The 27,809-nt window shown below is 47.5% G+C and overlaps 1 protein-coding gene across 2 annotated transcripts in view; it reads left to right on the forward strand.

Moving 5' to 3' along the window:
• Nucleotides 1–12,496: 12,496 nt before the first annotated feature.
• Nucleotides 12,497–27,809, forward strand: part of CLCN2 (chloride voltage-gated channel 2) — an 84,225-nt gene continuing 68,912 nt past the window's right edge. The window contains exon 1 of one of the 2 annotated variants that reach the window (XM_033150763.1): nt 12,497–12,749. In XM_033150763.1, the coding sequence (XP_033006654.1) occupies nt 12,696–12,749 (54 nt within the window). In that variant the 5' untranslated portion in view covers nt 12,497–12,695. The remainder of the gene's footprint in view (nt 12,750–27,809) is intronic. The other variant, XM_033150764.1, reaches the window with a different exon arrangement.

The following is a 27,809-nucleotide window of genomic DNA, read 5'->3' on the forward strand; positions in this document are numbered from 1 at the left end:
ATATGATTGCTAAACTATAATCAATAAAAATCACAGCAAGACACAATGCATAAAATACCACCAGACATACAACATCATGTAAAAGAATCAAATTGAGAAACGGGGGTATAAATTGCTTGGTATAAGTTATGATGTAATACCCTGCTACTGCACTTTTGGGTTGTTCCTAACAGCAATAAAAGAAATTTCAAAAGCCGCAATTTTGTTTTTCAATGGCAACCCACCTTCATTCCCACCAAATGCTACAAGGGGGCACGCTTTCTCCTTCTTTCCAAATTGCCATTCGTTTTGTTTCGAGGCACCAGCCTCAGGAGCAACAGCTGAGGGGCTGCTACTGCTGCCCCTCATAATCTGCAGCCTGAGGTCGTTGCCTCACACTACCTAATGGAGGGGATGGTTCCGCCTGTGTTCACAGGGAGAAATTCAAGAAGCAGGAAGATACCTACGTCAAGGCCAGCTTTTGCAAAATATCCTGATATTTCATAATTCAGATTACACAGCTCAAGTGCATGTGTCTTTCCCTGGTTGTATGATTCCAGGCTGCAGTCAGAGCGATGACTTCCTTATTGATGGAAGAAAAAGGGGACAGTTAGAACCCAGCCCCACCCTTTCGTACCAACCAAGAGGGCCGCCATGACCTTGGCTCCGAGGTGGAAATCCATGGAAACAGACACACTAGATGTGCCATAAAGCAGAGCTTATTTACAAAGAAAACAGGAACTGGCGAAACCTGAATTTAAGTAAGAAGCTGTTAAGACATACTGCGTAGGTTTCATCTAGAAACAAAAGCTGAAGAAACAAACAAATCTCTTTAAACTTCTGCTTTATTGGTGTGGGCTTGAAAAGTCTAGTCTATATCTATCCATGGAGTTTATTTTGCCTCTCCCCAGAGACTACCAAGGCCCAAATGTGTCCTTTCTCCAGGGATTAACCTGTGTCTCATTGTCACCTGGGGTAAGAGGCTAAAGGACACCCTGTCTCCTAACTGCATCCCATAACTGCGTCCGCCCTGCCCATCTTCCCCCCTCCCTCCCTTCACTTGCCTACGCTGGACTAGGGATGGGCAAGAGTGTCAATCGCAGTTTCTCATTTTTGTCATTCTTACATTCAGTTCTCCACATTTCCTCATGCTTGGTTTTATTACGCTTGTGATGGTGACTATTTTAAAACTTCTCGTGAAAGTGCACCAGCATTTTGATGCTCATCTCTCCTACCAAGCACATTTTCACACAAACACTTTGCCTCATATACAAATTTCTAATGTCATTTTTGGGGGGTATGTTACTTTCAGTAAGACGTGCACTGCGTTTATTTTTTGCCTTCATATCCCACCTTTTTCTCTAAGGGCCCCAAGGCTCTCCACCTCCCTCGCACAACAGCCCTGTGAGGTAGGTTAGAATCATAGAATTGTAGAGCTGGAAGGGATGCAAAGGAATCTCAGGTGAAGCATCCTTGAAGAAGAAGAGGAGAAGAGTTTGGATTTGATATCCTGCTTTATCACTACCCGAAGGAGTCTCAAAGTGGCTAACATTCTCCTTTCCCTTCCTCCCCGACAACAAACACTCTGTGAGGTGAGTGAGGCTGAAAGTGTGACTAGCCCAAGGTCACTCAGCAGCTGCATGTGGAGGAGCGGAGATGCGAACCCGGTTCACCAGATTACGAGTCTACCGCTCTTAACCACTACACCACACTGGCTCTCTTGACAGATGGCTCTCTGGATTTTGTGGGACTCCAGATCCCATCAGCTCCAGCCAGGATGGCTAATGGTCAGGAATGATGGTGTCTGGAGGGTCAACTGTTCTAGAGAAAAAGAATGAAATGCTCCCTCCCTGCTGCCTCCATGGTCCTCCTCCTTCTCTAGGAATGCTGCCCGGCTTCTCCATATCAGTGACACAACAGTGGTGTACCTGTAGGTCTCATGGACACTAAGCCGAGGAGGTGCCATCTCAAAGCCAGGTAAGTAAGGCACTGGACTCTGGGAAGGAGATGTGAGGCTCTGACAGGGTCCTAGAGTCCCCCTGCCTCTTCCCCAAAGCCAATTAGTGCTTTCCCAGCTTTGGGTAGGAGGTGAGGGGGCTATCGGACCCTGCCGGAGCCCCCCTACCTCCTTCCCAAAGCTCGGAGCCTCCTTACCCACCTTTGGAAACGCTGCACAAGGGCTGGAGGCAGGAAAATTTTGGCCTCGCACAGGGCGCCATAGTACCAAAGTCTGCCACTGCCCTGCAGGCCCCCCCCCCAAGCTGCATCTACCTGCCTCACCCCAGATGTCATGTTTGATGCCAAGTGTGGGGCAGGTAAAGATGTGGCTCCCACCAGGTTTGCACCCACCTGGCGAAACCCCGGCGCATTTGCAAGTGGGTGGTGCTGGTGAAAGGTTGTGTAAGAGACCGTTAATCAGGTGATTGGTGCTGCCTGCAAACTTGGGGCTCAGCTACATTAGTCAAAAAAACAACGTTTTGGATTTGTTATAAACATGCAACATCACATGGCGCCAGAGAGCAAACAGATTTTCTATGTGATTTTTACATAGCGTTTTCTTCTTTTCTTTTAACGATTTAATTTCTGATTTATTTATAGCGGTTTCCCCCCTGTGTGTAGATCCGGCCTCGGTCAAAAGAGAAGGGAGGGGGAAGGTAAGGATTCCACAAACAAAACCATAACAAAGATGTGTGTGTTAATTGCATCCACTCCATTAACATCAGTTTGGCCCACGGTCTTGAGTAGCTGACTAGGCTAGACTCCAGCCTCAGGGCCAAAGTACATGTGGAACTATTAATGATCTGTGTGACCCTGAAGAGCTGGCCCTTATCAGGGGGAAGAGGCTGGCAAGAGGCTGGCTGGCTGGCTGGCTGACTTGCTGCTGAAACACACATCTCTGTGTTATCCAGGAAGTGGTTATTGCCTCCCTGGAAGCCACAACAGCTGAGAGGAGGAAGAAGAGACTAAGGCTGTGTTCTCACACTCCTGTTTCCTGTGCCCTCTTTGCACTTCCAGTGCTGGGATTTTTAACCCATGTTCACATGACATTATCCCAAATGTGCATGTATCTTGTACTTTTTGGGGGGGTAATACTGCTTGATGCGTCGTTTCTCAAACCGTCCTCACATGGATGGTGCTGTTCTCAATTCACCTCTAGACCAAGGTAGCAATCAACCACACATTAAAAACACATAGCTAGGGATCCCCAACACCCTTAACAAGCCACAGTTCCCGGGGTTCTCCCACATGCTTTAAATGTTCTTTAGATATACCGTGTGGGTGAGACCAAAAGTATGGACACCTTTGCATGGGGTGAATACATTCCTGGCCATCAATAACTCCCCCCCCCCACGTGTACACAAACAGAAACAGAGACAACTGAAGGTATGCTCCTAACCCTGTCTACTCAGAAGTAAGGGGGTTAGGACTGGAGCAGCTTTAATTCTGTAGAGAGGGGGGAAGAAGAGATATGAATGCATCCATGCTCTCTGTTCAGCTATACCAGCACTTGCTTTGGGCTTGGCCCTTATTGCTGTTGTCAGGTTTCTCTTGCAAATATGCATATGGTTTTAATTGAGGAAATGCAATAAAGCAGATTTCTTGACTGCAATTTCTGGTTCAGTTATGACTCCAATGTAACTTCAGGCCTTCCGCCGCAGCATCTCCGGATACCTTATTTTCTTTTTCTTTTTTAAAGACAGCTTCTTGGGAGGAAAGCAATGACAAACCTAGACAGCATCTTAAAAAGCAGAGACATCACCTTGCCGACAAAGGTCCGTATGGCTATGGTTTTCCCAGTAGTAATGTATGGAAGTGAGAGCTGGACCATAAAGAAGGCTGATCGCCGAAGAATGGATGCTTTTGAATTATAGTGCTGGAGGAGACTCTTGAGAGTCCCATGGACTGCAAGAAGATCAAACGTATCCATCCTTAAAGAAATCAGCCCTGAGTGCTCACTGGAAGGAAAGATCCTGAAGTTGAGGCTCCAGTACTTTGGCCACCTCAAGAGAAGAGAAGACTCCGTAGAAAAGACCCTGATGTTGGGAAAGATGGAGGGCACAAGGAGAAGGGGACGACAGAGGATGAGATGGTTGGACAGTGTTCTCGAAGCGACTAGCATGAGTTTAGCCAAACTGTGGGAGGCAGTGGAGGATAGGGGTGCCTGGCGTGCTCTGGTCCATGGGGTCACAAAGAGTCGGACACGACTGAACAACAACAACAATTGTGGAAGGGTTATAACCCTTTCTCCACACTATTTTCCTCAGTGGAAACTAACCCTCTCTTTCCCCCTTCCTTTATTTTTCATTCATGATAGGGGTATGAGGCTCACATTGCAAGGTGGGCATAATTTTACACCAACTGGTACCACCAGACCTATAGCCAAGCAGTAGGGCAGTGTAAGAATGAATGAATGAATCTTTATTTGCATCAGCCATCGGCCATAGCAATAAAACAACAAAATGGTATACAAATAATTGAAATAAAAAGTCAATTATATAAAATACATTTTAGGGTTTTGAATCAGTAGGAGGGCAGTATAAAAAGATCATGAGTCTGGGGGTTCCCTGGGCCTTGAGGCTTCAAGCAAGAGGCACACTCCTTTCCATTCTGCTCGCTTAGATGAGCCATAACCAACCGGCATGTACAATGGACACCTCTCAAGTAGGCCATAGTTCACGGCCAGGCTCCGGCAATAGAACATTTTGTTTCTTTATGTTATTGTTCCCGATTGTCCCACCTACAACCATACTTTGTTAGCTTTGTGAATTGCATGCCATTCACAGGGCAGATATGGGCTGTTTGTCGCCAAAGGCTCAGCTTTCACCTTCCTTCTGAGTTGCTGCATTAGCAGCACCGAAATGACCTCCCTGGGACGCAAGCCTGGGCAGTGTCTCCTGGGATGCCCAGATAATAAGATCTCCCTGTCAACCTCACTGATGGGGTCCAAAGGAAAGCAGAACAATAGAGAAGAGAAGGTTAAGGGGTGATATGATAGCCATGTTCAAATATATAAAAGGATGTCATATAGAGGAGGGAGAAAGGTTGTTTTCTGCTGCTCCAGAGAAGCAGACACGGGGCAATGGATTCAAACTACAAGAAAGAAGATTCCACCTAAACACTAGGAAGAACTTCCTGACAGTGAGAGGTGTTCGACAGTGGAATTTGCTGCCAAGGAGTGTGGTGGAGTCTCCTTCTTTGGAGGTCTTTAAGCGGAGGCTTGACAGCCATCTGTCAGGAATGCTTTGATGGTGTTTCCTGCTTGGCAGGGGGTTGGACTGGATGGCCCTTGTGGTCTCTTCCAACTCTAGGATTCTATGATTCTAATACATTTGGCACCAGCTTGGCTGCAGGAGTTGCCGGAAGGAGGTGACAAGGTGCCATCTTAAGAGACTCCACTCCAGATTTGCGTAGGAATGCCCCAAGTGTCAATATTTATCATGTTAATGGTTGATCTCATTATTCTCTTAAGAACATAAGAAGACCCTACTGTATCAGGCCAATGACCCATCAAGTCCAGCAACCTGTTGACCAACCAGATACCTCTGAGAAACCCCCGCAAGCAGGATCCAGCCCTCTCCTCCCCTGTGGTTTCCAACAACTGGTATTCAGAAGCACTGCTGACTCTGACTATGGAGGGAGAATCACCATCATGGATAGCCAACACCCCTGCTTTTTTAAATTTAGCTTTTACTTAAGTGAAAGATACTCGGAGTCCAGTGTGACTTTCATGCTCTTTATTCAGCTCATAGTAGTGAGGAATGCAGTTCCCCCAAAACGTTTGCTTTATATACACTATTTACACAATGGGCCCCACGTGATTGGCTAATTCCGGGATACTCCTGTATGCCAATCAGAGTGCGGATTCAGTTCCACCTGGAGCTGGATTGGGTGGCTCCTGCAGACCAATCAGACTGCTGCAATCTCAATCCTATTGTTCTGGGACCAGTCAGACTGCTGCAATCTCAATCCTATTGTTCTGAGACCAGTCAGACTGCTGCAATCTCAATCCTATTGTTCTAGGACCAATCAGACTGCTGCAGTTAGGATCCTATTCAGCTCAGTACATATTAAGAAACAAAACAAACAAATAAATAAACAAGAAGTACATCTATTGTCTCCACTTTCAATCCATAAAGTCTTTTTTTACCGTTCGTTTACATTTGGTATCTTCTTCTTCTTTGGCGATAACTCATAGCCGAGTAAGATTGTCTTCCATAAACCCAGTTTTAACAGTGAGTCCGTAAGTGACTGTGGAGGCCAATTCTGGATCCACACGTCCTTCCACAGTGGGGACATAGGTTCCCGGGTGGGAGGTGATCAGGGTGAGGGTTTGCCAAATGTGCCTTCCTCTTAGCACAGGGATCAGCAAACTTTTTCAGCAGGGGGCTGGACCACTGTCCCACAGACCTTGTGGGGGGGCGGACTATATTTGGGGGGGGGATATGAATGAATTCCTATGCCCCACAAATAACCCAGAGATGCATTTTAAATAAAAGCACACATTCTACTCATGTAAAAGCACCAGGCAGGACCCACAAATAACCCAGAGATGCATTTTAAATAAAAGGACACATTCTATTCATGTAAAAGCACCAGGCAGCCCCCCCCACAAATAACCCAGAGATGCATTTTAAATAAAAGGACACATTCTACTCGTGTAAAAACATGCTGATTCCCGGACTGTCCGAGGGCCAGATTTAGAAGGCAATTGAGCCACATCCAGCCCACGGGCCTTAGTTTGGGGACTCCTGTCTTAGCACATTTCTTCCTTTCATCCTGAGTTCGAGCATCTTCAAAGTCCACAACACCTTTGGTAAAGGCTGTTCTCCAAATGGAGTGCTCGCAGGCCGGTGTTTCCCAGTTGTTGGTGTTTATACTACATTTTTTAAAGATTTGCCTTGAGACAGTCTTTAAGCCTCTTTTGTTGACCACCCACATTACTGTTTCCATTATTAAGTTGGAAATAGAGTAGTTGCTTTGGAAGACGATAATCAGGCATCCACACATTACCAGTCCTACGAAGTTGATGTTGAAGAATTATTGCTTCAACACTGGTGATCTTTGCTTCTTCCAATGCACTGGCATTAGTTTGCCTGTCTTCCCAAGAGATTTTCAGAGACACCATTGATGGAATCTTTCGAGGAGTTGGAGATGGTGTTTATAAGTGGTCCATGTTTCACAAGCATACAGTAAGGTTGGCAGTACAATTTGGTATGAAACACTATTGTCATAGATTTTGGGGGGAAAGCAAGAGGAGAGAGAAGGGAGGGGGTTGGGGGCATGGAGGTGATGAACTTTTCATTCTCTTGCATACTGTTTGCGCAGAGTTTTTGTGTGAGCATCTAATGGGTACGTCCTTTATTTAAATGGTCATTTGTTTTTATTGGTGTTGTGAGATATTGGAGTGTCCAATCCCTTCTAAAGAGATGGTTGGACAGTGTTCTCAAAGCTACTAACATGAGTTTGGCCAAACTGCAGGAGGCAGTGGAGGATAGGGGTGCCTGGCGTGCTCTGGTCCATGGGGTCATGAAGAGTCGGACACAACTGAACGACTGAACAACAATAACAACAACAACAACAACATGTGAGGAAGTACTGTCCTTTAGGCTCTTCTACCCTTTGGACATAGTCATCTTTCTGTTTCAATGAGCAGGTGGTCCGAGCTTCATCTGCTGCTGGTGTGCTTTTATTGACTATTACTCCTGCGTTACAGGCCACGGCTGAAATTGCCTTGACCGGCTTTGCGTTTTGAAGTTTATGGTTTTACTGTGTTCTCTGGAAGAGCGAGCAGCACCCTTAAGGAGTCAAGAAAACAAATTTGGGGAGTTTCTCGGAATGCCGGCAGACCTGCCTTCCCCTTTTTACACATCAACAGCACAGTCATCGGTCTGCCACCAGTGCAAAGGGCTGGCAAAGTCATTTCCAAAATACTGGAGCCGTGTGTGGAAGCAGAGCCAAGTAAGGCAGAGACAGAAGGTGAAACGTAGTGGGATGGGCAGGATCCGGAACATGCTGAATTGTCAGAAACCTACAACTTGGCAGATTCCCCGAAACCATGGGTGTAGCCAAGGGCAATGCCCGTGGCTGAAGCCCCTCCAAATATGACCCTCGTCACAATTTGTTTTGGTTTGCTGTGTTTTATTTCATTTCATGCACCGAACATGTTAGTGGCAAAGTGGGACATTAATAAGGTCAAAAAAATGTAACATGGCTGGTTGCAAGCAATGCAAGGAAGGATAAATTATTTCAAATTTTTGTTTTGTAAGGAGTCAAGAAATAAGCAGCCATTTGCAAAAAAACAACAACCCAAAAACAAAACCAACCCCCCCACAAAAAAAACACCCAAACGGGGGGAGTGTCAATTCTGCCTGAGTCCACGAATTCAGAATTTGACAATTCCTGGCCTAAAAGAGCTTGAAGGTTCAACAACTTTTGAAGAGAGGGGAAACATTCCAGGGCAACAGTTTGTAGCTCTTCTGCTAAACCTCCATTTAAAAAAGAACAGGAGAGGAACCTGCAGGAACAGGCCAATGGCATCCTGTTCTCACAGCAGCCAGCCAGCCAGGTGCCCGTGGGAAGATGCATGCAGCCTCTGAGCACAAGAGCCCTCCCCCCTCCCATGATTTTCAGCAACTGGGATTCGGAAGCGTTTCTGCCTCCAACTGTGGAGGCAGAGCATAGCCATCATGGTTGGGAGCCATTGATAGCTCCGTCCTCCATGAATTTGTCCCATCCTCTTTTAAAGCCATCTAGGTTGGCGGCCATTGCTGTGTCCTGTGGCAGTGAGTTCCATAGTTTAACAATGCACTGCGTGAAGAAATCCTTTCTTTTCTCGGTTCCCAAATCTTCCAGCATTCAGCTTCATTGGATGTCTACGAGTTCTAGTGTTGTGACGGAGAAAAACTTTTCTCTGTTCGCTTTCTCTGTGCCGTACATAACGATATAAACTTATCGCTTGCCTTTTCTCTATATTTAAAACATCCAAACACTGGAAACTTTTTCATAGAGGGTAGAAAATGACATTGGTCATTTCCCCCAGAGTGCCTGGGGAAACCCAACAATAATAATAATCTCCAGGGAATTGTGAGGAAATAGAAAGCTGCAATTTACCAAGCCTACCGCAGTGTGGTGTAGTGGTTAAGAGTGGTGGACTCATAATCTGGTGAACCGGGTCCATGGGGGAAGGGAAAGGAGAATGTCAGCCGCTTTGAGACTCCTTAGGGTAGTGATAAAGCGGGATATCAAATCCAAACTCTTCTTCTTCTCATGCCAACCTAGCAGTTTGAAAGCACGTCAAAGTGCAAGTAGATAAATAGGTACCACTCCGGTGGGAAGGTAAACAGCGTTTCCGTGCGCTGCTCTGGTTCGCCAGAAGCGGCTTAGTCATGCTGGCCACATGACCCGGAAGCTGTACGCCGGCTCCCTCGGCCAGTAAAGCGAGATGAGCGCCGCAACCCCAGAGTCGTCCGCGACTGGACCTAATGGTCAGGAGTCCCTTTACCTTTACCGCACTGAACTAAGGAGTTCCACCAAAGACAGGTAACATTCCAGGAGCAACCGGGTAGCCCTGCTTCTGAAATAGTCTCTGGCGATTAAGGTCAGATTAAAGCAGGCATGTGGCAGCTCCTTAGAGATCCTTCACGCTTCCACCCATTGGCACATGCAAGAAGAGAAAACAGCTCTCCAGGGTTCACCGCCCCCTCCCCATGCTGCCCTCTGCTTCTGTAATGTAGCCTGTAACCGGGGGAAGGCTGTGAATAAGGAAGACACATCCTTGCTTGTTCTGCAGGGTACCTCCTGCCAAGCAGCTGTGCCCATTTCCAGGAATTACGCCTCCTGCAAAGGCTGACAGCCATTGTTGACATTTCCACTTTACCCGAGCGGCTCCAAACCGGTGCCACCATGTGCTGCGTCCCAGTAACCAAGAGCACAGGAGGGAGACGGCATGGATGCACCAACCCAGTGTGAGGGATCTACTGCCGCACTCCCTGTTTTGCCCGCGTAGTTAAACTATGGAACTTGCTCTCACGAGAGGCAGCGCCGGCCACCAGCTTGGATGGCTTTGAAAGGGTGTTGGAAATATTCATGGGGGGGGGGGGGAATGGCTGCGGATGGCTACTAGATCATGATAGCTACAGCTCTGCCTCTACAGCTGGAGGCAGAGATGCTTCTGAATCCCAGTTGCTGGAAACCACAGGAAGGGAGCGTTGCTCTTCTGCTCAGATTCTGCTTTCTGGCTTCCCACAGGCATCTGGTTGGCCAGTGCGATAACAGGATGCTGGAATGGATGGGCCATTGGCCTGATCCAGCAGGTGCTCTTCTTATGTTTTTACATCTTTGTTGTTGTTCAGTCGTTCAGTCGTGTCCGACTCTTCGTGACCCCATGGACCAGAACACGCCAGGCACGCCTATCCTTCACTGCCTCTCGCAGTTTGGCCAAACTCATGTTAGTAGCTTCGAGAACACTGTCCAACCATCTCATCCTCTGTTGTCCCCTTCTCCTTGTGCCCTCCATCTTTCCCAACACCCAGGGTCTTTTCCAGGGAGTCTTCTCTTCTCATGAGGTGGCCAAAGTACTGGAGCCTCAACTTCAGGATCTGTCCTTCTAGTGAGCACTCAGGGCTGATTTCTTTGAGAATGGATAGGTTTGATCTTCTTGCAGTCCATGGGACCCTCAAGAGTCTCCTCCACCCCCATAATTCAAAAGCATCAATTCTTCGGAGATCAGCCTTCTTGATGGTCCAGCTCTCACTTCCGTACATTACTACTGGGAAAACCATAGCTTTAACTATACGGACCTTTGTCGGGAAGGTGATGTCTTTGCTTTTTAAGATGCTGTCTAGGTTTGTCATTGCTTTTCTCCCAAGAAGCAGGCGTCTTCTAATTTCGTGACTGCTGTCACCATCTGCAGTGATCATGGAACCCAAGAAAGTGAAATCTCTCACTGCCTCCATTTCTTCCCCTTCTATTTGCCAGGAGGTGATGGGACCAGTGGCCATGATATTAGTTTTTTTGATGTTGCGCTCTCCTCTTTCATCTTACCCTTTTTTACATCTTACCCTTTCATAATAAACATTTAAGGTATTATTTATATGTTTATTACATTTAATAGCGTTATAGATTTGGGGAGGGCACCCCCTCCTAAACCCTAGAAATTAATGCATGACCCTGCTGTAAGATCTGGACTCCCTCCATGCAGACTGAAGGTGTAAATAGGTGAATAAACCACATTTCTTAAAGCTATGGCAGTCTCTGCCCTGTCTCAGATCTCCAAAGGACCACAGACTTTGAGTGAGTGCCTGGAACCCCATGGGTTCTTGCCGCCGCTCGGCAGAGGGGGGCGGCGAGGCACCCAAATTTTGAAACAATATTTTCAACAATATGGGTTAGGAAGGGACAGCCCATTCATAATGTACACCACATGTGCAGAAGATGGAGAGGTGCATCATGCAAATTAGAATTATTTTTTAAAAGGGGGGGAAGGGCCTTTTTCCAACCTGAGGGCCGCATTCCCTTGCAAGCAACCTTCCAGGGGCCACATGCCACTGGCAGACAGGCAAGAAGTGTGTGTGAACTCAACAGTGTTGGGTTTTGGTTGTTGGTTGCCAATATTGTTGCTAATAATTGTTTTGTTGCTAATATTGTCTTGTGGATTATGAGCGCTGTGAAGCTTTGTGAAACTTATAAAATGACTTTTGCTGCGGTTGTGCCTATTTTTTTTAGTTGCTTTCTTAGTGTTTTATAGGAGGTGGTAGTTTTACTGATAATTTGCAATTGTTTTACTGATGATGCCTTAAATCATTCTACCGTATATGATTTATGTTGCAGTTGTGATGTTCTATTCTGTTATTGTTATTTCTTGTTTGTAAATCATTTCTGTGACTGCGTGTGAGTGAAAAGCGGCATAGAAATAAAACAAACGACTCTCTCGGAGACCCCACTATATGCAATTAGCCTCAGCTCCGGCATCGAAAGGCCAGAGAAAAGTGGTCATTGCAGGAAGCCACTGGATCCTGCTGCAACAGGATCTGGTGCACGCGTGGGGAGGAGGGTCAACTTGGTCCTCCCCCCCCCGTGTTATACTGAGAATAAAGACAACACGGTGCGTGGGAGGAGAGAGAGAGAGAGGATAGGGTCCCACTTCTTAATCCTCCCCGCTGCAATCTCGATGGCTGCGCAGTCCTCTGCACTTTTCCTTGGGAGGTAACCTCTGCTGATTCAAAGTGGCTTCCTCGCGAGTAATATCGCCCAGCTGCGAACTTCCGCGCGCCTAACCCGAGAGGAAGTGCCATATCGGACCTATAGGGAGGCTTTGTCCCGTGTAAACGTGCCCGGGATGGGACCGGGTCCCACCTACGCGTGCTCCCGGCTTACAGGTCTTCGCCCCTTCGCTCCATCCCGGGCTGGTGGGCGTCGGGCTGCCCCGCCACCACGACGCGCCTCTTGCGGCCCTTCCCCAAGCGTCCCGCCAGCCCGCCTCCTCCTCTCCTCCTCCTCCTCCGCAGCGACGGCGCCTTTCCCGGTGGAGGCGGAGCGGCTGCCCCGGGACCTCCCTCGGGCCTGCCCCTGCCAGCCAGTCCGGTCCCGCCCCGTGCTGGGGGCGTGGGGAGAAGGGAGAAGAGGAGCCAGGCGTCCGGGCGCAGGACGCAGCGAGTGCTGCCGGGGCTGCTCGTAGGAACCTGCTGGCGGGAGAGGGGCGCTCGGAGCCGGCCACGATGGCGGCGGACAGCGGCCTGGAGCAGCGGGCGCTGCAGTACGAGCAGACCTTGGTGAGTGGGGCGGACTCCGGGAGGGGGGCTCTCCCTCGGCGCTCAGCCCCGGGGTTTCTTTGCACCGCAGGAGAGGGGAAAGAGTGCCTTTGCGCGCGTGCAGAGCGCCGTTCACCGCGCGCGGATTCCCAAGGCTGCCTTCAAGCCAGGATCTTTTCACGGTCAAGTCCTGGGATTTGGGGGAAGAGGCGGAGGAAAACAGGGCTGCATTCAGAGGAGGGGGGACCGGTTTGCAAAAAAAGAAAGAGTGTTTCTGAGCATGCGGGGAGTGTCGCGTGGCACCTTAAAAGACCACCGCATTAGTGCCGCTTGGCGGAGCGGGCGCTAAGAAGCTTGCCCTCTTGTGCGCTGTTCCCTGGCAGCAAGTCCCATTGAACTCAGCCGGACTTGCTTCCTCCAAAGATACGCTTAGGTTTGCACTCGCAGGTTATTTTTGTGGCACGGAAGGAAAACCGCTGCTCGTGGAGTTAGCAGCAGGAGTGAGCTGCCTTGTGGAAAGCCAGGCCACTAGATGTCTGCACTGACAGGCAGCTGCTATTCAAAGGGATCGCCCACAGTTCTACCTGTGCATTGAACCCGGGACGTTCTGCATTCAGAGCATGTGTTCTGCCACTTAGTTGTTCTTTTTCTCCGAGTTTCCACCCTTGTTGCTCCAAGCCCGTTCCTACGCATCTGGGTTTATGGGGCATGGCTCCAAGGCATTCATGAGCTGCAAATCACCCCCACCCTCAAAAGAACCGAACAGGAGCGTGGTTGTGGGGCTGCTGGTTAATGCCCTTGGTTTCCTTCTCAACAGGATGCTGAATGTGGGGAGAAAGCCATTTTCCAAGGGATTTTAAGGTGGTGGGCACCACCAGGGGTTGGTGCAGATCAGGGTGGCAAGAGGGACACAGAAGGCGGTGCTTGGGGGGTGGGGATGAATAAGGCCATTTGTGGGTCCCTGGTTAGAGACAGGTAGCAGGGCATCTTGAACTTGTGTTTAGGAAGTTGTGTTGAGAGCCAGTGTGGTGTAGTGGTTAAGAGCGGTAGACTCGTAATCTGGGGAACCGGGTTCGTGTCTCCACTCCTCCACATGCAGCTGCTGGGTGACCTTGGGCAAGTCACACTTCTCTGAAGTCTCTCAGCCCCACTCACCTCACAGAGTGTTTGTTGTGGGGGAGGAAGGGAAAGGAGAATGTTAGCCGCTTTGAGACTCCTTCGGGTAGTGATAAAGCGGGATATCAAATCCAAACTCTTCTTCTTCTTCTTCTAGGAAGGGAGCATATGAATCCTGTTTGGGATTAAATATATTAAATGAAATAAGCAATAAGATGGATATCTCAGTTGGGGGGAGGCGGGCGTCTTTCCCCTAAGATCACAGGTATTGTATGGGGTTTGGAAAGAGGTCATTTAAAATTTGGTCTTGCAGTGTCATTACAAACTTAAAAAAAAAAAAAAAAACAAGCTGCCCCTGCCTGCCTGAGTTTGGCTTTAGTTTCCTTCTCAGAAAAGAATCCTTGCGGTAGAAGAACATGTGAGACAGGTTAAAAATAATAATTCCTTTTTTGGGGTATATGGTCTTGTTTTTGTACATTTTTCATTATTATTAAAATGATTTCGTTTCAAAAGAAAGAAAGAAAAAAGATGGGCATCACAGGAGCACGGGATGAGAGCAGGCAGGGGGATTTCTCATCCTGGAAGGAACTGTTGCAGCCGGCAGGACTTTCTGCGAGAGAAGAGCTCTCGGGAACTGGTTTCACACTGGCATAGGAAAAATTGCCCGGAGTAAAGCATGGTTTTGCCACGGGGAACTGAGGAAGGCAAAGCTGCGGTCGAGTGTGTTGGGGCACAATTCCTGGGGCAGGGGTGTCCGTGAGAGCCCCCTGTAAGGGACTTGGACATTTGTTAGTGCCAGCTTGGAAAGCGTCAGGACCAGGGGTCAACAAACCTTTTCAGCAGGGGGCCGGTCCACTGTCCCTCAGGCCTTGTGGGGGACCGGACTATATTTTGAAAAAAAATATGAACGAATTCCTATGCCCTACAAATAACCCAGAGATGCATTTTAAATAAAAGGACACATTCTACTCATGTAAAAAAACCGCTGATCCCCAATCAGTCCGCGGTCCGCATTTGGAAAGCGATGAGGCCGCATCCGGCCCCCGGGCCTTAGTTTGGGAACCCCTGGTCAAGACTGTCTGCTGCTGGCAGGGGAGGTGGCAGCGCAGTCATGCAACGAGAGCGTCAGCTTTCTGTGTCAAGGAAGGGAGTCTTACTTGAATACGTGCTATGAAGATGACTTCTGTTTGTTTCTTGTTTTAAGGGGGGGGGGGAATAGAGCACTTAAAAAAACCCAAAGGAATCTACCTCAAACAATATAAAACTAATAACAAATAAAAACCAGAAAATAGTAAAAAAAACACAAAAATGGTTCATTTCTAAATTATGTGTTTGGATAGGCTTGCTATCAGGTTAGCTTCTTATTGAAGCTGTGGGGAAGACAAATGCCTCTACGTGTTCTGCTTTCACATCTGCCAGGGTGGTGTAGTGGTTAAGAGCAGTAGCCTCGTAATCTGGTGAACCAGGTTCGCATCTCCGCTCCTCCACATGCAGCTGCTGGGTGACCTTGGGCTAGTCACACTTCTTGGAAGTCTCTCAGCCCCACTCACCTCGCAGAGTGTTTGTTGTGGGGGAGGAAGGGAAAGGAGAATGTTAGCTGCTTTGAGACTCCTTCGGGTAGTGATAAAGCGGGATATCAAATCCAAACTCCTCCTCCTCCTCCTCTTCTTCTTCTTCTTCTTCTTCTTCTTCTTCTGCAGCCCTCCAGATGTTGGGCTCCAACTTCCATCAGCCCCAGCCAGCCTAGTCAATGATGATGGGAGTTGTAGTCCAGCAAGATCTGGAGTCTTTGTAGCTTTATGTACAAAATGGCTGGAAGCAGCTTGTGAGGAAGGTGATAGAGAGAGCGTGCTGAATTTTCAAGGAAGGTCCCAACAGCCATTAGATGACCTATCCAGGACAGTAGTGAAATACTACTCCACCTCTGAGCTGAAAATCAAAACATTAAGAAAAGATTTATTAAAGCGGCCAAACACTTAGGTTATTCAAATAACTTGTGGGAACTATTTTGCATGAGTTGAGTGGTCAAGCAAAAATGATATACATTGATGGGCTTTCCAGAATAAGGCCTTCTCTGTGGCGGCCCCTTGTGGAATTCCCTCTCCACAGAGTATACCTGGCACTGTACAGCTTTTGGAAAATGCTGAATACTTGCCTCTTTGCTCTGGCCTTTGACCCCTGAGACTGGTGTTTTCAGGACTCACCCTATTCCTGCAGCTGTGATCTGTTTTAACTGTTTTCAATCCTGCACTGGCTTTTCCAACACTTCAGGGGGTTGGACTGGATGACCCTTGGGGTCCCATCCAACTCTACAGTTCTGTGATTCTATGTACAGGTATCTTGAATTTTGAGTTTGTTGTAACCCACCTTGGGACCTGCTGGTGAAGAGCAAATTTCTGTTGTTGATGATGAGTAGGGGATATTAAACAAGTTAATGATGGGTAGACATTCATACTTCTGACTGAACGTCACACAGCCCCAAATTCTACCACCTCATTATGCCTCCTTCATAGAGCGGCTGTTGAATCCATCTTTCTGCTGGGACCAAAACAGATTCCTGGCATGTTTTTACATGGGCCTTGATCCTCCAGCTGGGGTTCCTCCTCCTGCCGCTGCATCTGACACAGCTGTTGATCACAAACGAAACTTTCCAAATTTCTTAGTTGATCTGTCCCCCCCGCCCCCATTCTACTTTCTGCTCCCATCGCCTTTCCGCCTAATCTCATGTTAACACCACTCAAATGCTTGCCACTGGCACCGGCCCCTCACTAGACATATTTAGCTCCTTTAATCTTCCCTTGTAGTCTGCTCTCCAAGCTCCATAATTGCTGGGGGCATGTCCAATTTCTTGCTGTCATGCCTTCGCCCTCTGTTCTTCCATGTATCACACACACACACAGCCTCAGCAGGGCATGACGACCACTGACTTTGGCTTTCCGCATCTCTGCTCATTTCCTGGCTTCCACTACTTATCGCCTAATAATCATTTCCACCAAATCATTGCAGCCAGTTTTCTATGGGTCCCTTTGATCAGGTTGTAAAGCTGCTGTAAAGAGCCAGTGTGGTGTAGTGGTTAAGAGTGGTAGACTCGTAATCTGGGGAACCGGGTTCGTGTCTCCACTCCTCCACATGCAGCTGCTGGGTGACCTTGGGCTAGTCACACTTCTCTGAAGTCTCTCAGCCTCACTCACCTCACAGAGTGTTTGTTGTGGGGGAGGAAGGGAAAGGAGAATGTTAGCCGCTTTGAGACTCCTTCAGGTAGTGAAAAGCGGGATATCAAATCCAAACTCTTCTTCTTCTTCTACTTCAGGGCTGCGTGGGAAGCCTGCATGGTGTACCACAAGGGTGGGGAACCTGTGGCCCACCACATGTTCAGAGAGGGGCCTTAGCTGAGTTGCAGAAGGTCACAGCCTGGTGAATGAATTTTACTACCCTTGGGCAAAAAAAATTTTTTAAAAAAATGAAAGGCACAAATACAGGATGGGTGACACCTGGCTCGAGAGCAGTACATGTGAGAAGGATCCAGGAGTCTTGGTAGACCATAAACTTGACACGAGTCAACAGTGTGATGCAGCAGCTAAAAAAGCCAATGCAATTCTGGGCTGCATCAATAGGAGTATAGCATCTAGATCAAGGGAAGTAATAGTACCACTGTATTCCGCTCTGGTCAGACCTCACCTGGAATACTGTGTCCAGTTCTGGGCACCACAGTTCAAGAAGGATACTGACAAGCTGGAACGTTTCCAGAGGTGGGCAACCAAAATGGTCCAAGGCCTGGAAACGATGCCTTATGAGGAACGGCTTAGGGAGCTGGGTATGTTTAGCCTGGAGAAGAGAAGGTTAAGGGGTGATATGATAGCCATGTTCAAATATATAAAAGGATGTCATATAGAGGAGGAAGAAAGGCTGTTTTCTGCTGCTCCAGAGAAGCGGACACGGGGCAATGGATTCAAACTACGAGAAAGAAGATTCCACCTAAACATTAGAAAGAACTTCCTGACAGTGAGAGCTGTTCGGCAGTGGAATTTGCTACCAAGGAGTGTGGTGGAGTCTCCTTCTTTGGAGGTCTTTAAGCGGAGGCTTGACAGCCATCTGTCAGGAATGCTTTGTTGGTGTTTCCTGCTTGGCAGGGGGTTGGACTGGATGGCCCTTGTGGTCTCTTCCAACTCTAAGATTCTATGATTCTAGGTTCAGTTGCCGGCATCTCCAGGTGAGGTTGGGAAAGGAATCCTGCCTTGAAGTCCTGAAGAGTTCACTGCCAGTCAGTACTTAGCTGCATAGACACGGGTGGCACTGTAGTCTAAACCACTGAACTTGGGCTTGCTGATCAGAAGGTCGGCGGTTCAAATCCGTGTGACGGGGTGAGCTCCTGTTGCTCTGTCCCAGCTTCTGCCAACCTAGCAGTTTGAGAGCACACCAGTGCAAGTAGATAAATAGGTACCACTGTGGCGGGAAGGTAAATGGCATTTCTGTGTGCTCTGGCTTCCGTCATGGTGTTCCATTGTGCCAGAAACGGTTTAGTCATGTTGGCCACATGACCCAGAAAGCTGTCTGTGGACAAATGCTGGCTCCCTTGGCCTGAAAGCGAGATGAGCGCCGCAACCCCATAGTTGCTTTTGACTGGAGTTAACCATCCAGCGGTCCTTTACCTTTACCTTATGACATAGACCTATGGCCTGACTTGGTATCAATGTTAGAAACTCGGATATATAAGCTAGGTGCCAAATGGCTCCTTAAACCAAGGTTACAGTCGCCAAAACGGAATGTGTAGATGCCATTTTGGGGGCATGTCTTATTTTTCAAACAATGGACTGACTGTGGTTGATTCTCAGTTAAACGCCAGGCTGGTTCACATGACAAACTTGAGCTAGGTTAAGAGTTTCGAGAACTTAAAGAAGAAAAGTGACTTGGGACAGTCCACATATATATTGGCCTATTCCGACCTCTTTTTCTTAATTTTGAGTGCTCCTGCTCAGGCTGCACAGAAAAAGCATTTTGGTTCCTGAAATTCATTCTGATTGTTGCGGATAAAATGTAACTGATAGAATAATATAGGATGGGGGTATTGGTGTGTAAAAACAGTCAGGATCCAATGATCCCCAGGCATGCACCTCCAGATGATGGAAATGTCAGGCACCATCCTGGCACCTAGGCATCTTCACTTAAGAGTGTTGGACCAGGGCTGGGGAGGCCCAGCTTCAAAGCTCCAGTCACCCTTGAAACGCACTGAGTGACTTTGAGTCAGTCAACAACTGTGAGCGAGCCTGGTCTGCCTCCCAGGATTTTGGGGAGAGTTGAATCATGATACAGTATACGCAACGTTGGATTTCTGGTTAAATGCAGCCAATGATTGCGAGTCTTGTAGAAGACTTCCTGCTCAAAAGTTGTATTCTGGGAGGAAGGTTAGGCTGAACACTTGAGTCCATTCACAGATGCAAGCTGTTGCTTGACTGGGTGAATCGGCCTTAGATACTGGGAAAAATGAGTTACAGGTGGGTAGCCGTGTTGGTCTGCCATAGTCGAAACAAAATAGGAAATTCTTTCCAGTAGCACCTTAGAGACCAACTGAGTTTGTTCTTGGTATGAGCTTTCGTGTGCATGCACACTTCTTCAGATAACGGAAGTGTGCATGCACACGAAAGCTCATACCAAGAACAAACTCAGTTGGTCTCTAAGGTGCTACTGGAAAGAATTTCCTATTTTTTTGGGAAAAATGAGATGCATCAATTCCTTGATGCATCTCATTTTCTGAGCACTTAAGTTTGGTTCACCCTATGAATAGTCATTGTTTGATGACTACATCACCACCAGGAGACAAACCTGCTGGTGTGTCAAAGCTACGTACGTCCTCCCACGCCACCTGAAATTCAAGACTTTTCAACTGTCCATTCAGCTGCCAGAGCCTCATTCATAATCCTTCAGTTTACCATGCACGCTGCAACTTGCAACCGAATTGACTTCCCTGGGAAGTGTTATGTATGAAACATCACACGCAGGCGAGTGTTCTGTGGGGTGTTGCGTTCTCGGTGATGACCCTGTCCCCATGGGGAAATTAATCACCGGCCTTGTTAGCCTGTTCAGTCATCTGTCTCTGGTCACAATGGCCTTTGTCACAAGGTGTCTGTTACATATGTATGTATGTAAAATTGGTAAAAGTAAATGCATGTATGAACGCAGAGCCAAGTATAGATGCCGTGGACTGCTTTTGCAATCTTTCTGTTGGCTACCTGAAAGTCTAGATATGCATGTGGAGAAAGTGGGCAGGGAGACATTTTCCTCCCTCCCTCATAATACTCTCTCTCATAGTACTAGGATCCATGGGCATCCAATGGCTCTGAATTTTGGCATCTTAGGACTGGCAAAAGAAAGCACACACCACAAAACATAAACTCTGCAGTTTGTTTTTGGATTATATGCATCAAGAAGATTGTGTTTATAACCCCCTGAGATTTCATCTCAGAGAGCCAGTGTGGTGTAGTGGTTAAGAGCGGTAGACTCGTAATCTGGGGAACCGGGTTCGCGTCTCCACTCCTCCACATGCAGCTGCTGGGTGACCTTGGGCTAGTCACACTTCTCTGGAGTCTCTCAGCCCCACTCACCTCACAGAGTGTTTGTTGTGGGGGAGGAAGGGAAAGGAGAATGTTAGCCGCTTTGAGACTCCTTCGGGTAGTGATAAAGCGGGATATCAAATCCAAACTCTTCTTCATGGTAATATCCTAGAATCGTGGAGTTGGAGGGGACCCCCGAGGGTCATCTAGTCCAACCCCCTGCAATGCAGGAATCTCAACTAAAGCATCCATGACAGGCGGCCATTCCAAACTCTGCTTATGCGTAAAGGTTTTTTGGAGTCCACTGAGAGAATTTGAATTGGTATTTTTAAGCAAAGTCGTTGATGTGTTGCGAGTTGTGCTTTTTTAATGTGTGGTGTGAAAAAGGGAAATCAATAAAAATATTTAAACGAAGACAAAACTATTCCGTTTGCTCCCCCAAGAGGCAGTGGTGGTCACCAACTTGGATGGCTCCAAAAGAGGATAAGGCAAATTCATGGACTGTCAATGGCTACTAGCTCTGATGTCATGCCTCTACTGTCAGGAAATGTGTCTCTGAAAGCCAGTTTCTGGAAGTCACAAGTTGGGACACTGCTGTGGCACCCAGATTCTGCTTGCAGGTTCCCACAGGCATATGGTTGGCCACTGTGAGGGGAGAATGCTGGACTAATGGTCCTTTGGCCTGATCCAGCAGCTCTCTTCTTATGGAACCTTGTTTAACTGAAACTTCTGGGACTGATTTGCTGCAGAAGGGAAGCAAAAGTCCCATGTCCTGATCCAGGTCTGCGAAAATCTCTCTTTAAACTTGTTGCATAGTCTCTGTTTGCTGTTCCTGAAGGTCTAAAGCTAGGGAAGTATTTCAGATTCTTAGAATCTGCGGAGGTACTTACTGATAAAAAGGTAACTGTCTAGGCCAAAGTCTGTGATGGAGAAGAAAAAGTTCAGCCTGCGTCTTGTTTGTCCTTTCCTAGGATAGATGATCAGACACAATAGTTGAACTGCCCTTTCAGGAACGTAGGAATCTTCCTTACACTGGAGTCAAAACATTGCTCCATCTAGCACATTGTTTTCCAAACTTGGGTCTCTGGCTGGTTTTGGACTACAACTCCCATCATCCCTAGCTAGCAGGACCAGTGGTCAGGGATGATGGGAATTGTAGTTCCAAAACAGCTGGAGCCCAAGTTTGGGAAACGCTGATCTAGCTCAATAAGGCCTGCACTGACTGACAGCAGCTCTCCAAGGTTTCAGATGGGGGAACACTCCCAGGGACCTTCTGCATTCAAAGCAGATGCTCTGCCATTGAGTTCAAGCCCTTCCCTAAATATTCTTTCTCTCCTCCCTCTGTGTCCCTCTTGCATTTCTTACAAAGTGGTGAGCTGACAATGGTGCCACTTCCAGCCTTCTGGGAAAAAACAGAGTCTCCGTCTATATCACATTTGCACAATTCAGGATTGTGTAACGGGAGAGGAGTCGTAGCTCAGGGGTAGAGCATCTTATCTGAATTCATTTCCTGGTTTGTCTCTGTGTAGGACAGCTTCATCTGTTCATGTTCCTTGGCCTCTGCGGTTTTGTTCCAAAAAAACCCCAGGGCATTTGCCGTTGGGTACCTGATTCTGCATTAGGTGGATCTCAGCCAGGGATGAAATTGGAGTCTCTCTTTTGCCAGAACTCTTGCAGTGCTTTCACAGAAGCAAGAGGGAATCTCAGGGCAGTTAAAGACTTAACAGATTGATCGTGGCATAGGTTTTTGTGGGACCAGATGTTTGAGGGGTTGTACACACACCTCTGTACGTTTGCAAACGTGTACAGGGGAGGAAAACTAAACGGTTGAGCCCAAGTGTCAGGATATGCACAAAGCACGCAGTTTATTGCAATTCCACATAAAGCTTCAGAATATGCAACAGGGTTGGTCAGTCTGGTGGGATTGACTTTGTTGATCACTACAACCCCCAGATCCACCAACCTCAGCCACCTCAGGTACAGGTATAGACTCGGAATTAAGGATGGGTGACTCTGAGCACATGTTCCACCCCAAGGATCTGGACCCCTCAGTCTTTTTATTCAAAACTTTTGTGTAAAAAACAAACACCCAGCATTCACAATTTATGGTGCAGTGGACCGGGGGGGTGGGGAGATGCATTTAATTAATTTTTGTTTATTTAGTTTTCAAAAGTTTACATAATTTACCATCAACAATACGTTCAATTTATCCATTGACTTCCCACCCCATCCCACCCCACCCCATTTTATTTATTTATTTGCATCCAGACAATTCTGAGCCAGGAACTCTTACTGATCTACTGCAGATCACCTTGGGATCTGCCAGAACAGATCTTGATTTCCGTTTTGCCCACCACCCCTGCTATAAATATATCCCTTATGAAACACTCCATCTTCCCGAGAATTTCCATTGCCCTTTTGCAATATCTCCTATCTGTCTATCTATCTGCTTGTAATATGATGGAACCACCTTTCCTGTCTGGGGTTCTTGGCAGACAAAGATATTGGGAAATGGAACTGTTGCTTAGATCGCCACAGGCGACAGATTTTGCCAGCTGTTGTGAAACTTCTCCCTCTCCCTCTCCCTCCTTCCCTTTCTCTCTGATCTGCCCCTGCTGCCCAGTGTCTGGATCCCTGCAGTTGCCTCTCCCCTGTCCATCAGTCATGGTGTCTGGCTTTGGAAGACTTGCTTTACTGAGACACTTCAAAGGGGACCAGCGGATAGGCATTTGTGATGGTTATCTAGACAAGGCTGGAGACCACATACTGCCCAATGTGTTCCCTGTCCCACACTAGTCTGCCTTGCAGAGATGGTGCCTTGATGGAGCTTGATCAAGCTGGTTTGAGCAGGGAGCCAGTGGGAACTGATCTCTCCCCGGCCTCGCCCCACTTCCTTGCTCCTTTGTAGTCAATTGGATGCATCCTATTCTCCCTGGGGGGTGGCGGGTGGACAAATAGCTCAGTGGGAGAACAGGCTTATTTGATTCTTTGAATGTTTATGATTATGCACGTGCATACGATAAGTCAAGGCAGCTCACATCATAAAATACAACAAAATCAATTTGTAAATATCTATAAAGCATGATTGAAAACGGCAATCAAACAGCAATAAGTCCTGGTTGGCTAAAAGGAGAAATCCATATTGTGAAGGCAGTATGTATTGTCTAAAAAGTACAGCTTTCAAGAAGCTTCCGGAAAAAAAGGCAGGGACAGTTCCTGCTGAATCTCCAAAGGTAGGATTGAGGTTGAATCCTGACAAGGCAGAAGTACTGTTTTGGGGGACAGGGGGAGGGCAGGTGTGGGGGATTCCCTGGTCCCCAATGGGGCAACTGTGCCCCTGAAGGACCAGGTGCACAGCCTAGGAGTCATTCTGGGCTCACAGCTATCCATGGAGGCACAGGTCACGACGGCTGAGACCTTACCTGCCTGCACAATGTCTCACCAGAGTGGTCTATGCGCTGGTCATCTCCCACTTGGACTACTGCAATGCGCTCTACGTGGGGCTACCTTTGAAGGTGACTTGGAAACGACAACTGATCCAGAATGTGGCTGCCAGACTGGCGACTGGGAGCGGCTGCTGGGACCACATAACACCAGTCATAAAGGATCTTCACTGGCTCCCAAAACATTTCTGAGCATAATTCAAAGTGTTGGTGCTGACCTTCAAAGCCCTAAATGGCATCTCCACCCCCATCATTTATCCCAGACATCGAGATCCTGCTCCAAGGGCCTTCTGATAGTTCCGTTGCTGCAAGAAGTGAGGTTACAGGGAACCAGGCAGAGGGCCTTCTCGGTAGTGGCACCCTCCCTGTGGAACGCCCTCCCAGCAGATGTCAAGGAAACAAAAAACTATCTGACTTTCGGGAGACACCTGAAGGCAGCCCTATATAAAGATGTTTTTAATGTTTGATTTTTTTATATTGTGCTGGTAGCCGCCCAGAGTGGATGGGGCAACTCAGTCAGGTGTGCAGCATATAAATAATAAAATTATTATTATTATTATTATTATTATTATTATTAGTAGTAGTAGTAATAGAGAGTTAATTCACAGGGCAGAGCCTGCAACGCTAATACAGGTGAAACTCGAAAAATTAGAATATCGTGGAAAAGTTCATTTATGTAAGCAATTGTTTTCATTAGCTACTGGAGTTTAATATATGAGATAGACTCATGACATGCAAAGTGAGATATGTCAAGCCTTTGCTTGTTATAATTGTGATGATTATGGCGCACAGCTGATGAAAACCCCAAAGTTGAGATTGTTAATTTGGGGTTCTCATCAGCTGTACGCCATAATCCTCACAATTATAACAAATAAAGGCTTGACATACCTCGCTTTGCATGCCATGAGTCTATCTCATATATTAGTTTCACCTTTTAAGTTGAGTTACTGAAAGAAATGAACCTTTCCACAATATTCTAATTTTTCGAGTTTCACCTGTATGTATCTAAATCCTGGAGGGCTCCTATGTTCAGAGGCCTCTGAATTCTCTGTGCTGGAAATTGCAGGAGGAGAGAGTGCTCTTTCACAAAAGTCTTAATTGTTGACTTTGCATGGGCATCCTGTTGCGCCCTTGGCCTGATCCAGCAAGCTCCTCATATGTCTTTTAAGATTTCTTGTTGTTTCACGCCTTAAGCGATGCCGTTCCCTTCCTTTAGAGGCACGGTTTCGAAATGCGTATTTACACTCTCACTGAGTAACTAGCTATTAAAAAGCCAGGCATTTAATCAATTAGAAATTTGTTGAGTGGCAGATAGGCCTGATATTTACAAGTAAGTTTGTTTTTTAAACCATTGTAAACTGACCTTTGGATGGGCTGGATCACATTGGAATACATAAATGCGCTCTTTGCAAGCTCCAGATGTGGGACTGTGTTGCTGTTGTCGCTGTGGGGAGCAGCTTAAAAGAACTTTCGGCCCATATCTGGATGTGGGGGGGGGAGAGAAGAGAAAGTGGACGGCGTGTTCAATACTAGGGGTGTCCTTGGAAGTTGGGGCTCAGTTTGGAAGCCCCCTTGCCTTTACTCACCTGGCCCTCCTGTAGCATGAAATGGAGGGCTCTGCCCTTTATATGCTTCCAGCAAAAATCTGGTGTTCGAGTCCTCGTGCCAATGGGACAGCTTGGTTGGAGACAATCCTAAATAAAGAAATGCACATGCCCCCCCCCTGTTTTTGAGAGGGATAAAGGAAACCCTCAACAACAGGCCCTCTCTCCCTTTCTAACCACAAGCTTCAGTTCCCTTGTTGTGTACAGTGTTTTGCTTTTCTGAGCTGGGGTGCTCTCTTGTCGTCTTCTTTCTCCCCTTCCTGCTTCCTTCACCCACCTTGCAAACGTTTGCTGGACTCTCTTTGGCTGTTTCAGTTTTGCCTCTTGCTGACCTTGATCTTTCCCCTGGTGGCTACCTTATCGCCAGCGAGCTATCTGCCTCCTAATCCCATTTTATGACGGGCTTTTATGCTCTCCCTAGTCAATACACTTGCCCCAATTGCCAGCGCAAATGTTGCACAACTTTTTCCAGGGAATTGTGATACGGAGCTCCCTTCCTCTCTCTCCTCCATCCCTGCAGCTCATCTTCTCCTGCCTTGTTTCCTGTCCGGCAGGGATGCCGCAGAGTTAGACCTGGGGTCATGGGTGTAATCCAGGGGGCAAATGCCCCCCCATCCAGTAAAACAATAGAAATACTTAACTAACTGACCAATCACATCGGTTGATGGATCTGTGGTCTGGCTCAGTGTAAAGGCAGGATCCCCTTTTCCTGTGAGGCAGAGTGGCAAAAACAGCGGCTATCTAATACTGAATGCAGGGCATTTTGCAACACCTGTCCTCATTTCAAGGATTGTGTGCTGCTCAACGCTCCCTTTCCACAGTCTGGTGCCGTCCAGGTGTTCATAGAATCATAGAGTTGGAAGGGACCACGAGCATCATCTAGTCAAACCCCTCGCAATGCAGGAATCTTTTGCTCAACATGGGGCTTGAACCCGTGACCCTGAGGTTAAGAGTCTCATCCTCTGCTGACTGAGCCCTGCCAGCGATAATTGGGGGTGAATGGGAATCATAGCACAAAACATCTGGAGGGCAGCAGGTTTGGGGAAGGCTGCCTTAAGGTTTTGCTCTGCCCTGATTTTTGCCACAGCGTACCTTCCTACATTCATTCCTTATTTCTCTCTCTCTCTCTCTCTCCCCCCCCCACACACAGTGTTTAATATACTGATTTATCTCCCAGTGCAGCCAGCTGTGCTTATTGCAGAATAGCTGCAACTCCAACCATACTCAGTAGTACTTACCGGTATTTGCTAACTGGATTGGGTGTTTTTCTGGGGGTAGAGGGGAATGGAATGGAAGCAGGGATCTATTCATAGAATCATAGAATCCTAGAGTTGGAAGAGACCACAAGGGCCATCCAGTCCAACCCCCTGCCAAGCAGGAAACACTATCAAAACATTCCTGACAGATGGCTGTCAAGCCTCTGCTTAAAGACCCCCAAAGAAGGAGACTCCACCACACTCCTTGGCAGCAAATTCCACTGTCCAACAGCTCTCACTGTCAGGAAGTTCTTCCTAATGTTTAGGTGGAATCTTCTTTCTTGTAGTTTGAATCCATTGCCCCATGTCCGCTTCTCTGGAGCAGCAGAAAACAACCTTTCTCCCTCCTCTATATGACATCCTTTTATATATTTGAACATGGCTATCATATCACCCCTTAACCTTCTCTTCTCCAGGCTAAACATACCCAGCTCCTTAAGCCATTCCTCATAAGGCATCGTTTCCAGGCCTTTGACCATTTTGGTTGCCCTCACTATCCGAGGGATAGTGATTTAGAAAACAGGCATTCCCTCTGCCAAATAGGGATTGTTGGTGTGTTTGGCCATCAAAGCACCAAGTAGCCCGATCCTGGGCATGCTTGTGGGTTTTTGCCTTCAGTTTGCAAAGCCTGCGTGGCTGTGATCAGCTTTCATGCCAACCTACATTCAAGGGAGACAAATGGATCTGTTCTTTTAGCTGCTGTTCATTTTGTTAAGAAGAGAACAAGGGTTGGATAGTCTGACAGCAACTTGGGGTCAAAGTAGGCATGACCCTTACTTACGTGGGTGCCATTAGCATATCTGTTTTTACCCTTTCAATAACCAAAAGCTCTTGTTGTTGTTGTCTAAAGCAGTTCCAGTAAGTGGGACCTGCAACAGCTCCTGTTCACTGTTCCAGCCCATGCCCGCCTCCAGAAAACTCCATTTCATCCCTCCTCCCTCACATCTGGTTTTCCATTCCCTGCCCAAACAGCCAGTCTGCATTCTTCAGAACACTGAGCATGCACATATATTTATTTATTGTACTTCTGCAAGTCTTGGGGTTCCTTCCCCGCAAAGTGCCGACGTCTCCCTCGCACATTACTGCTTTGGAGCCACAAGCATTGCTGCTTCCA

This window comes from Lacerta agilis, chromosome 5 (genome assembly GCF_009819535.1).
Source record: "Lacerta agilis isolate rLacAgi1 chromosome 5, rLacAgi1.pri, whole genome shotgun sequence".
NCBI lineage: Eukaryota > Metazoa > Chordata > Lepidosauria > Squamata > Lacertidae > Lacerta > Lacerta agilis.